Source organism: Colletotrichum destructivum, chromosome 5, assembly GCF_034447905.1.
Source record: "Colletotrichum destructivum chromosome 5, complete sequence".
Lineage (NCBI taxonomy): Eukaryota > Fungi > Ascomycota > Sordariomycetes > Glomerellales > Glomerellaceae > Colletotrichum > Colletotrichum destructivum.
This window is the reverse complement of record NC_085900.1, coordinates 3596984-3609062: the sequence shown is the minus strand read 5'-3', so window position 1 is coordinate 3609062 and position 12079 is coordinate 3596984. Positions and strand designations below refer to the sequence as shown.

General features: G+C 55.7%; 3 protein-coding genes across 3 annotated transcripts; 2 read left to right on the top strand and 1 right to left on the bottom strand.

Moving 5' to 3' along the window:
• Positions 1 to 409: 409 nt before the first annotated feature.
• CDEST_08626 (Putative K domain-containing protein) lies at positions 410 to 3825 on the top strand. Its single transcript, XM_062924785.1, has 4 exons — positions 410 to 920; positions 996 to 2464; positions 2519 to 2702; positions 2759 to 3825. The coding sequence occupies exons 1-4, from the start codon at positions 875 to 877 to the stop codon at positions 2869 to 2871; spliced, it is 1812 nt and encodes a 603-aa protein (XP_062780836.1). The 5' UTR covers positions 410 to 874; the 3' UTR covers positions 2872 to 3825.
• A 2422-nt stretch (positions 3826 to 6247) lies between these two features.
• Positions 6248 to 7460, top strand: CDEST_08625 (uncharacterized protein). The gene has a single exon (XM_062924784.1). The coding sequence runs from the start codon at positions 7089 to 7091 to the stop codon at positions 7440 to 7442; it is 354 nt and encodes a 117-aa protein (XP_062780835.1). The 5' UTR covers positions 6248 to 7088; the 3' UTR covers positions 7443 to 7460.
• Position 7461: 1 nt separating this feature from the next.
• Positions 7462 to 11081, bottom strand: CDEST_08624 (Putative major facilitator, sugar transporter, major facilitator superfamily). Its single transcript, XM_062924783.1, has 5 exons — positions 10533 to 11081; positions 10102 to 10472; positions 9993 to 10042; positions 9435 to 9927; positions 7462 to 9372 (listed from the first exon to the last, which is right to left on the bottom strand). Exons 1-5 carry the CDS (start codon positions 10711 to 10713, stop codon positions 8281 to 8283), a joined length of 2187 nt encoding a protein of 728 aa, XP_062780834.1. The 5' UTR covers positions 10714 to 11081; the 3' UTR covers positions 7462 to 8280.
• Positions 11082 to 12079: the final 998 nt, after the last annotated feature.

Here is a 12079-nt window from a genome sequence, read left to right as displayed (position 1 = left end):
CGCTCCAAGTTGACCTTCCTTATATTATACAACATAACCACTTACGCACGCTGAGTTATTGCGCATGCATGACTTTCAGAGTTTTGATATTGCAGGGAGGTGGCCCTCAACTCGGATGACAAAAGCCAGCGCCCTTTTCCCCTGCCTCTGTGTAGGTACCAGCACCAAATCCATAGTTGGCTTTCCCAAGTAGTGTTTTTGTCATAAACCCTAAAAGACTCCAGCCTCTCGGTGCCCTGTGTGACCGGCCCATTTCCTTATCTCTCTTTATCTTATCAGTGACCGTCTTATCCACTCACATGTATCTGGGCTCTGTGCGGTCTTGAGTTTCGGAAAAGCAAAAGTCCGAGCATGCCAATTTTTCACCTTCCAGCCTCCAGCCCCCTGCCTCCTTCCGAGTAGGCCTTTGCGCACGCATCCACGCATCGCAGCTGAGCAAACCTAGCCCGACGACCCACGGGAAGGAGCGCACTCTTATCCGTACATTCGCAGCTGTTTTTGGCAGGCGGTCTCCCGTTCCCTAACCTCAATACCTACCTACTCTGCAAGAGTCTCACGCGCTCAGCTTTCTCTGACTTGCTACAAAGCTGACGCGATCACATTGCGATCATCTTCTCATCAGCACGACGGCTGTCTCTCATTGCGGATTTTTGACTTCAATCTCGTCACGGAGCTGGCATTGATCTCAATTTCTGTCACCTGATCAAACCCACTCTCGGAATCAACCCGATTCACATCTGCGCCGCGCTGAAAATTCAATCCGCGCGCAAAGTCTTACGTCCGCCCAACTCTTCACTCGTCCGCCTCTTCTCCTTTGACACATCACAATTCCTTTCTTGGTCGCTCACTATTGTCTTCGCACGCGACAGCCACAATGGCCGACCCATCCCGCGACATCAGTTCCATCCTCGCGGCCCTAGGTAGGTACCCGAAGCACGACCTGAGCGTCGACCGCATCTCGGAACAACCTTGACTGACTGCATGTCTTTCTCTAGGCGCCGCACAAAGAGGCACATCATCGACGCCGACCCAGGCACAGCCCGGCATGCCTCCTGGCTACCCTCCTCCCCCCGGCGGTCAGGCGCCCCCCTCATACCCCCCGATGCCTCAGCAGAGCGCTCCGCCCTATGGCGGCGGTGGCGGCTACCCAGGTCTGCCTCAGCCTTCGTCTAGCGGCAGCTTGGATCTCAGCTCCATCCGTCCTGTCAACTCTGGCACTGTCAGCATCGCGGACGCCATCGCGCAAGCTAAGGCCTTTGCTGCGGAAAAGGGCGTGACCTCGTATGACCGACCCCTTGTCTACTCCAACGAAGCCCCTCGCGGCCCGGACTCTCGCGGCTACAGCAGGACCTCACGCTCGCGTTCCCCCTCCAACCGTCGCGACCAGTTCCGCGACAACTTCAACCCCTACCGAGACGAGCGCCGAGGCGATGATCGTCCTGCTCCGCGAGACTTCAGCCAAGGCCGCGACCGCTCCTACAGCCCCGGTCCCCGCGGCGGCCACACCTTCTCTCCTCGTAACTCGAGCGCTAGAGAGCGATCCCCTCTCAGAGGCAGCGGTGGCGGCGACGACAACGCCGAGACTATCCAGATCGAGTCGAGCCTCGTCGGTCTTATCATCGGCCGTCAGGGCGAGAATCTCCGTCGAATTGAGTCCGAGTCTAGCTGTCGAGTTCAGTTCCTTCCTTCCAGCGACAACGGCCCCTTCCGCCAATGCAAGATCACTGGTCCCAGAGCACGACGCAGTGAAGTCAAGGAGGCCATCAACCGCATCATTGACGACAGCGGCATGGGCGCCATCAACCGCGGCGCAGCCAACCCCAAGGGCCCGCCTCCCCGCGATCATCGTGCTGGTCCTCCTGGAGGACCTGGAGTCGGTGCCGGAGCTGGTGCCGGAGCTGGTGCTGGAGCGGCAGCTCTGCGAGACGGCGAGGATTGCATGCAGATCATGGTCCCTGATAGAACCGTGGGCCTGATCATCGGTCGTGGCGGCGAGACCATTCGCGACCTGCAAGAGCGCTCTGGCTGCCACATAAACATTGTTGGGGAATCCAAGAGCGTCAACGGCCTTCGACCTGTTAACCTGATCGGCTCTCGCGAGTCGGCTGCCCAGGCCAAGGATCTGATCATGGAGATTGTCGATAGCGACAGCCGAAACGAGGGACAGCCCGCCGCTCCTGCCAAGAAGCCCCCGAGGCAAGACGGCGGTCACCAGAGAGACGCTGGCCCTGCAGGCGGCGGCGACAAGGTTCATGATGCTATCTATGTTCCTTCCGAAGCGGTTGGCATGATCATTGGCAAGGGAGGCGAGACCATCCGGGACATGCAGAACGGCACCGGGTGTAAGATCAACGTTGCTCAGTCTTCTGGCCCTGGCGAGGTCCAGCGAGAGATTGCTCTGATCGGCTCGCGCGATAGCATTGCCCGAGCCAAGCAGGCGATCGAGGAGAAGGTGGACGCAGTGGTAAGTTAATCTTTACGTCTGTGCGATACCGGCCTGGTCACTAACGTATGGAAGCGCCAGAAGAACTCTGGAGGAGGTGGTGGTGGTGGTGGCGGCGGCGGTGGCCGTGGTCGCCAGAACCAGGACTATGACAGAAGCTACTCTCAGCAGGCATCTAACCCTCCAGCATCAGGATCGACTAATCAGCCAGCTGCTCAAGCTCCCGCGGGAGCCGACGGCGCCGACCCGTACGCGCAGTGTAAGTACACAATACCCACAAGAAGCATTCTGGAACGTATGACTAACATGCCGCAGACGGAGGATACCAGAACTACCTCGCCCTCTGGTACCAGTCTCTCGTGTATCAGCAGCAGCAAGGCGGTGCAGCCGGCCAGCCCGGTTCTCAACCTCCGCCAGGCTCCTCGTAGAGCAAGCCGCATGCGCTCTTTCCAGTGAGGGCCATGCTTGTGTGATGTGATTGATCACTTGCCATGGACCTCGACATGATGCCTCTTTTTCGCATTACGTATACTGAAGCGCCGCACATGCACGTTGACTTGGTGGCTCATGGCAGTGCGCATTTACGATTCCTCCGACGACTGATACCTTCATCTCGCTGGGCTCGGAACAGCAGAGCGCCAACTTGTTTTTTCTCTTGGACAAAACCGCGCGGACTGGGAGAGGACCGGACATCAAGGAGGGAGACAAGCTGCCTCTGGTTTCGCTTCGCTGATTTCCCGATGCACTGCACTCGACATTTGACGATGATGATGGCACTCTTCGCTTGCACATGATCACGATCCTTGACTGGCATGACTGGGACTTGGACACCTGACATGGAAACGGTGCGTGATGCCGCTCTGCGACATTGGCTTACTGCCAAATCTCCATGATACACGCTCTTGATGAAGGCCATGATGGAGCCTCGAGGCATGTGTCCGTTTGGTCAAGGTACAAGACCTGGACAAGGGTGCTTGAGGAAATTCGCGACTGTCTCGGCCCACGACAACTGCAACTGCACCTGCATCGAAACCTGTCTCAACTGAATCATTCTGTGGGTTCCGTGGCCAATGCTCCCTCGAGACAAGCTTGCATGCATTGCCCTCAGGTTTCTCTTGCTCTCTCGTATAGCCCATTTCTCCTTCATGGTCTTTGTGGATATGATACCAGGCTGGTTTCTCTTTTCTTCACGCAAAGCTGATGCTACTGATTCCCCATTTTCTTTGCATTTTTGGTGGAACGACGCTACTTGGGATGGACGATAGGCAGGGAAAAGAAAGAAAAAAACAAGAGCGTATGCTGTATAATAGTAATTTCCAAGTCAATCAACACTTCTGGTTGCATGAGTCTCGCTCACAAGAGGCAATTTGTGCAGCGCCGTCTTACGTGTCATTTACAAACAAAGACAAAGGACGATGTTCCTGGTTCCTGTTTGGTATTTTCTATGACATTAAGAGCTGGTGATGTTCAGATTCCAGACCAAACACAATGTTCATTGCTCATGGATGTCAATTAGCAGTGTTGCAACAAAGAAGCATGCAGGCCCAATCAGTATTTAGCGCTTACGCTTACACTTTCACCTTCGCTTTCACTCTCGTTGTACATTCACATGGGAATATCTCTCCTCCTTTTCTCTTTGCACTGCCTACCGATTTGATGCTCTTACTTTTGTCTGCGCGTCACGTTTCGGGAGGGAGCTCTTCCTACGCTACTAGGGATTTCGGCGCGATCTGGCACGTGGCACCACAGACACTGCCATGTAATGTGGTCGTGCCTAGCATTAGTAGGAAGCATTGGCATTATGGGTGTAGCTTATGGGGGGGGGGGGGGGGGGGGGGGGCTGGATTTGGTTCCTTGCAGTGTTGTTGGTTTCCTATCTTTGTTTCATAACCATCGCCGACCACCATACCCCAAGGAGCGATGGCCATGTGTCTCGAAATCAGTGACGCCTATGTGTCTTATAACCTAGAGTTAGTTGTGCTGGGCAGACGACGAGGGTGTTGGCGCTTCAAGTGGGAGGAGGGTGGGCTTGGAGCGTTCGTATGCCATGGCGCTTCAGCCCCGGACTGCAGACACAGAGTAGAGAGTGAGTAAAGATGTGACACGCCAGCGCGCCGTCGACTCGGCGGAAGCGAGGAGGTTGCGAAGCAATCGCCCGCTCGACGCTCAGCGGTTGCGGGCGCGAGCGCGATATCGAAAGGGGATCAAGTATCCGTCTGTGTCCATACGGCGATGAGGCCGAGGATGAAGAAGGGGAAGGGAAAAGGGAAGGGGAGGGAGGGAGGGCCCACGGCGTGCCGTCATCGAACAGACATTCTCGCTTATCTGCGTCGGCGACATCAGGCTTGAGATTTGCTTTCCTGCAGCAGGACCATTGCGGCATCTGGGCTGAAGTTTTGGATTCCGCCCCGCAGGTTCTGCCGCCGTGCGGAAAGGGTGCGTGCGGTTCGCTGTGGCTGGACACGCATGTGATAAAAAACCGAGGACGAAGGGGCCTGGAGGTTGCCGCTGAGTGTTGTACTGATGTTTTGGAGGGCATGGAGGGCAAAGGGCCCAATGGTTCCAACCGCCCGCGCCGAGAGAGACCAGCCGTTCCCCCTCAATCCCCTTTGGAGTAACTGCTCCTCCGATGAGGGCAACAGGATGAGGCTGCGGGCGATGCTTAATGAGACACCTCCTTTTAGAGAGCGGGGAGGTTCCATAGCTTACCCTGTCGTGACATTGCGTGACACGACCTGACCCTGCGTTGGGCAGTAAGGTTAAGGTTGCCAACAGACGTGATGAACCGATGCCGCCGTGCATCGTTTTGCAAGCGAAGCTTCCTTTCTTACCTGCATTGGTCTGGTGCAAGGCGCTTGCCATCACACAAACACCCAGGGCATACAAACGCAGCGCGATATTTTGGACTGTATCGTATGATTCCGAGGGAGGCAGCGCCCCACCGGCTGTAGTAGATTCCTGGCGGCCAATGACACGGTAGATGAGGGGAGGCGTGCTAAGATGCACTGCTGCTGCTGCTGCTGTTGGCTGTTGTTGCTGTGTGGCTGTCGTTGAAGTAAAGAGTTGGAGCAAGGTCTCAAAAGGACGGGGTCTGGGCGATTCAAGCGAGAGAAACGGCTAGCTTTCGGTGTTCGATGGGGGGTGGGGGGACCTGCGTAGATATTCTCGATCATCACATGCTTGAAAGGTGTCCGGTGTCTCTGTCAGTCTTCCTTGGATGGCTTCACATACCGGCGGATGGAAGAAATATGGATGAAAGAGGGAGTCAGTAGGAGTACGAGAGCGCAGAGAGAGAGAGAGAGTGTGTGTGTGTCTATGTGTTTGTGTGGACGATTGCGATTCCAGAGCCGTCCTGCAAGTGTTAAGCTAGCTGCAATGCTCGGCACACGATCCATGCTTCTCGTCTTCTCGCCAACTCCCCCCCCCCTAGAAAAGCTTGTTTTCCTTCCTAGCTCTGAGTCTTGGCGCACTCCCGGATTGGGGTTTGCACAGGTTTGGATGTTGACACAGGATAATGACTCCGGCTGGCTTCGTCCGCCGAAGCCAAAAGAGGCTGGCAGTGTCTCAGCGCCTTCGGAATCACCTTGTTTACTACGCAGGGCGTAAGACTCCACTGCAAGCCATATGGTGTGTGTGTGTGTGTGTGTGGTGTGAACGCTTCTCGCCTCGTTACTTCGAAGAGATCCCCCTCCCTTTTGCCTCTCATCCTTTTCTCCGTGCTCCACGAACAAGGCGAATAGCTTGCCTGTCAGATTGCCCCCCCCCCCCCCCCCCCCGCGGGCAGAGCATCGCGGGCCGTGTGGATGTGTGAGTTGAGCGGCGCAGGGATCCAAGGGAGGCTCGCTGCCGCTGCCGCTGCTGCGTCCTGCATCCGATCTGCCTTGACTGCCTGCAAGACGGGTTGCCGGCTGCACGGGTAAAGGGAAGGGCGCATCTTGCCCATCTCTGATTGTTTCTCGGTTATGTCTTGTGTCTTGACGTGTGTCTGACCTTTACTTTTTTTCCTTTTACTTTCTTTCTGTTCCTTGCCGATGGGACGACTATTAGGTCGGTATCCGTACTCGGTGCTGCTAATCTGATCCGGGCTGCTTGTGCCAGCTGCTTCATCTTTTGCATACACACACACACACACATACTCTCTCCTCCTCCCTCTACCCCCCCTCTCTCGTTTTCTTCTTCTTCTTCTTCTTCTTTTTTACCTTTTCTTTTTGTTGGTCTACCATTTCTTCTCTCTCTTCCCCACTTCAGGCGAGAATATGTGTGCTAGAGCCCCCTGTGTCGATCACTTGTAAACCTTCGTGGCTGCCCATCCTTCGAACCGCCGTTTTAGTCTTCTCCTCTTCTGCCGTTCTTCATTCCTCCCTTCCACCCACCCCCCCATAAGCCCACCGACCTATCCTCTCTTCCTTTTTTTCATTTCCATAGAGGTTCCCATTGTTGTCAAACAAACGCACAGCAAACGGTCGCGACTCGGTCTCGCCCCCGTCGTTTCTCGTCGTCCACGCATCCTCACATCACTACAATCAATACGCAGCTCCAACCGCCGTCGCCCCCGTTGCAAGGTCGGCTCTTCGACACTGGTCATCTTGGGAGAGACGAACGAAAGAAGAAGAGGGGGGAAAAAAGCAAGAAAGAGAAATCTGCCATGTGCCGCCTCGTGCTCTTCGCGGGCACTTGCGTCCGCTGCAACGAGTCCCTCACCTGGGCCGACCTCTCGCAGCAGCTCTCGTGCCTCGAGGCCAAGAACTCTGATAGCTTCGGCGGGTGCCGCCGCGGCGTCGACGTCGAGACCCACGCCTTCGACCAGGAGTGCGACGCCTGTGCAGGCGAGGACGAGGGCGTTGCCGGCATGGACTCTGGGGGGCAGCAGTATCAGCAGTATCAGCAATCATTGGCTTCGTCGCTGTCGGCAGCCAGGAGCTCTGGCAAGAGGAGCGGCGGCGGCGGCGGCGGTAGGGAAGAGGGGGAGGGGGGAAAGAAGAAGAGGGCGAGGACGTGAGCGTTCTGCCATCAATGACAAGGACAAGGACAACGAATCGAGTTGGGAATGTGCTCTCTGCTACCGGTCGAGGCGTTTTGGTGTTCAAGAGGACTCTGATTGGTTACGGGACACCAGGAATCGGCGCTTGATGTTGCATTATGGCATCATCATCCGGAGGGCATGGTGACACACGAATGCATGATAATTACAGACGGATGGACAGACTGCGGGAGCACGGAAGATTCTCCGTAGCATTCCTGGGGAAGAGGAGGGCGGAGGGGAGATACCCAAGCATGAGTGAGTGAGTGAGTGGCATGGCGTGGCGTGGCGATCGGGAGGGGCCCCTAGTGAGGGGATCCGGCCTTCTTGGCATGCGGGTGATCCGCGACGCGCATCTCGATGTTGAGAAGGGCCGTTGAGAGCGAGGTTCCTTTACTGGGTTTCGATAGTTTAAGACATTAACCAAGGCAAATTTTGATCCCTTTTGTTGCGAGAAAGATCTGTTTGACAGCATGCTCAGCCAAGCAAGGCTCTCTCCTTTTGGTCTCTATGTGCCGCTGCAACCCGGTCTCTTCACTCCAACATGGTAGACAGCTCAAACCGTACGCGGGCAAAACATGACAGAATGGCACTATACAAGTTTCATCAAAATAATGTGATAATGACCGCACGAGCGGTCTTCATAATGGACATTATCATGCAAACCTGTCTAATCAAACAAGAGTTAGTCCCTGTCCAGCCAAATTCGCCAGTTTTGGGACCATATTGTAAAGCAAAAAAAAAAAAAAAAAAAAAAAAAAGCAAAGTTATGTATGACGCTCGCTTGCCCCCTACAAAGTAATGAGAAGAAAACAGCTCAAGGCCGGGAGTCCCTATGGGAGTCCCTCCGCAGTAGACTCCCCACATCGTGCAGCTTCACGTTTTCCATCGGCTGCGCGCCGCGATCCACCCGGCCCCACCCAGCCCCCCATGTCGGGAAGACGCCGGGCGCCGCCGGCTCCGGTGGCATCTGCTCGTCAACGGCGCCCATGTTCCGACCGTGCGCCGAGGAGACGCCGCTGTTGCGGATGCTCATGGCGTATTCATCCGTGCCGGCCGTGCTGCTGTTCGCGCCTCGTTCTTTCCTCCTCTTCCGCCAGCTCCGCGACTGACCCCTTCTCCGGCGCTCCTCCTCGGCCAGCAAGACGGGGGACGACATGATGCCGACCCGAGCGGCATTAATGTTGCTTGAGCGCGGGTAGTGGAATCCCGCTGGATGGCCCCCGGAAAACGGGTTCCATTTCGAGCCTTGACGGGGGTAGTGCGATATGCTACCATTACGGCCGCGGTTGTATGAGGTCGGGGTCTCGCCAGCCAATTCCTCCAGGGTCATGCCTTTTGTCTCCGGGATGAGTAAAGAAGATAGCATGCCCAGGAACATGAAGAGGGCGAACAGTTCCAATAGGCGATCGAGCCATGGCGCACAATGGTCGCCGTGGCAGTCACCCGGCACGTCCTTGGCCAGCAGAGGGATGCTGATGACTTGTGCTAGGATGGCACCGACCTTGCCCATCGCCGCTGAGATTCCGTGTCCTGTAGATCGGTACCGCGTCGGGAAGCACTCGCCGGGGACGATAAAGGTGGTGGTATTTGGGCCAAAGTTGAAGAAGAACTGGCCGATTACGTAGATGGTGATGAAAACGGCGTCGGAGAGTTGGTGAAGCATGAAGCCGAGGATGCAGAAAATGACGGTCAAGATGAAGAAGCCCATGATTTGGATGGGCTTGCGGCCGATAGTATCGATTGTGAAAACCGATGTCCAATACCCCGGGATGGCGCCAGCGCATGCCAAAATGATCAGGCCAATGGCTTGGTTGTGTAACCTTTCGTAAAAGTTGTCGCCGTCGGCGAAACCAATGGTTTGTAATACAACTGTACTGTTCAATCCCAAACCGTAGAATGCCAAATCCTGTTTCACGAGGTGAGCATATTGCATCATTTCATTGGCTTCAACATTCTCGCTCGACTCACCAGAAAAAACCACGACAAAGCAGTGCCCATCAGCATCTTGAAGTGCTTCCATTGAGAGAAGTAGGCCCACGCGTCAGGCCAGGACGCGGCCGGCGTGTTGTAGGCGAGACCGATTTCCTTTTTTATCCTCGCTTGCACCTCCGGATCATAGTCTCCCTTTGACTTGCTCGACATGTAGGCACGAATATCTGCGTCGGCCTTTTCGACATCTTGTTCGACGTCGAAGGTGTATCGAGGCGTTTCGGGAATGGTGATCCGGTAGTACAAGGCTATGCAGGCAGGTACTGCGCCCATGCCGACGATGATGCGCCATGAGCGGTCAGCGGCTAGTTGGCATCGATCGTGGCAGTCACTGAGAGTGTGCACGTCCAGGTACGAGTCTTTGAAGGCTTCGGCGGTCACCAGCGCAACGACGGCAGCGCCGAGCTGGCCCATGCCCTGCATGGAGAAAACGGCCGCGATCATGGCTCCTCTCCAACGCGTGGGGGCGAACCTGAGAGACGTATCAGCCACAGATACAGGCGGCAGCATGATTGTGTGGTTCAAGACCGAACTTACTCTGAAGTTATGACGGAACTGAGCGGATAGTCACCACCGATGCCAACGCCCTGAAGCAGTTGTTAGCGCGCATGGCCCTCACTCGTGGCCCAAGACACTTTGCGCTTACCATGATGACCCTCCAGAATATCATTAGTCCGGTGAAGCTGACGGACTGGCTTGGTGACACGAGGGCGGCGCTCAGGGTGGCCAAGATGATGATTCCGAGTTCCACGCCATACATCCTCCGTCTGCCAAAGACATCGGCCAACCAGCCGAAAACAATTTGGCCGATGATGATGCCGCCGCTGGTGGAAGCTTTCAGGGCCGAGTTGACGGAGCTCGGCAACTCGCCGTTGTTGCCGCCGTAACCATGAACGTTCTGATTAGGGGGGCCTTGCCAGAAGACGACGCCGAGCAGGGTGGTGATCAGGTTGATGGCGAAGATGTCGTACGAGTCGAGGAAGAAGCCAACGCCGGCAACGAGAATGGCTCTCACATCTATTGGAAATGTGTTAGTCTAGCGTCAAGATTTGCATGGCAGGTCTGGCATCGACGAACGGTATAAGCCGAAAGGGACCTTGTCGATCTCGCTGAGTGCTAATCTTCTCCGTAAGTTGGGATCGGATATATGAGAGTAGTCGTTTGCAAAATTGTGAAAGGCCTTGTTGCCCCCGTTGGTCCGCCGGCGACCCCAGTCTGAGGCGGCCGGAGTCATCGGCGGCGGCAACATGTCGTTCATCTCGAAAACCTACGGTCGCCGAAAGCTCGGGCGGCGAGGGAGAGTATTCGCAATGGCAATCTTGCCCCGGTCTATATCGCAGTCGAATGCCCGGCTGCTGCCATGTTGGAGCCCCGCAAGTCCGTGGAAATAGGCTGTTGCTCGTTCAACGAGAAGTCTTCTTCCCAAGGTTGGGCTCCTTGATTGACCAGAAACGGTCCGCGAGCGATTAGACGGAGTCTTCGAAGCGAGAAGCAGTTGTACTCGGGTGTCGCAAAATCAGATGTGATGTAGCTGAGACTGCAGGTCGTTCACGGTCAAGGTCGGGTTTAAGGCGGCTCGGCCGTTGCAGGCACGGGATAGGAGGGGCAAGGAAGAATTTAAAGGGGAAATGGCCGAGGGCTGCATAGACTCATGTCGCTTTTGTCCCACGCAATCCGGTGTGAACACTGTACCATGTGCACGACTTCGGTGTCCTGGTCCTGCGTGATGGGGCGAGGAGCTGAACGTGGGTTGACAGGGGTTCGGCAAGGCAGGCAAGTCGCAAGGGGATGCCGACCAGGGAGGGAGGGAGCGTCCGCGAGACAAGGCCGATTGGCTGTGTCAGCACGTAATGGCGTCCGGGTGCGGGCTGTTCTCTCCCTCTTCCGAGGGGAGGAGAGGAGGGGGGGAGGGGGATGCTTTGATAAAGAGATGGAGGGTCGCCCACAAAGCGTAGTGGTACAGGTAATGCTGTTCTGACCATGGTATCGAACAGAGTGACCTGCGTCTGTCACGATTTTAAGAACTTAAACCATCACCGGATCCGGACAAACACTGCGCGCACTCTTACACACACACACGTACACACACATACACACTCGCGCGCAGAACAGCCCAGCAAGACAGGGCTGTATAGGTGTCTTGGCTGCAGAGGTAAGTTTGCGGCGTGTTGAAGAGGTATGTGCATGCGTGTGTGTGTGGGTGGGTGGTCAGAGATCCGGTGCTGAAGAACGACAAGTGTTATGTGGGTGTGTCTCACAACTCGTTGCGCCAACGAGAAACATGGAATGACGCAGGATTCGGATCACTTTATTTTTATTTTTCAGTATCTCTGTCAGAAATGTCGACCATGTTGAATCAGAAAGTCGGTTTTGGAAATGAACGAACAGTCGAAGATTTCGTTTTCAGGTTAGTTGGCCCGGCCCGGCGGCACCTTTTGCATTTTACAGAATGGAGAGAGGGCACATCCGTACTTTGCTCAGAAGCAGTAAATCGTAGCCATGTCTGGGTAGTATCTTGCTGCCTACCACGTGCCAAAGATAACGGCTGCTACTGTACCTGTGCAGCTTAATTTCCTATGCGGTACGAGCGGCAGCATCGACAAGGGGGGCAGTCGCCTTGGCTC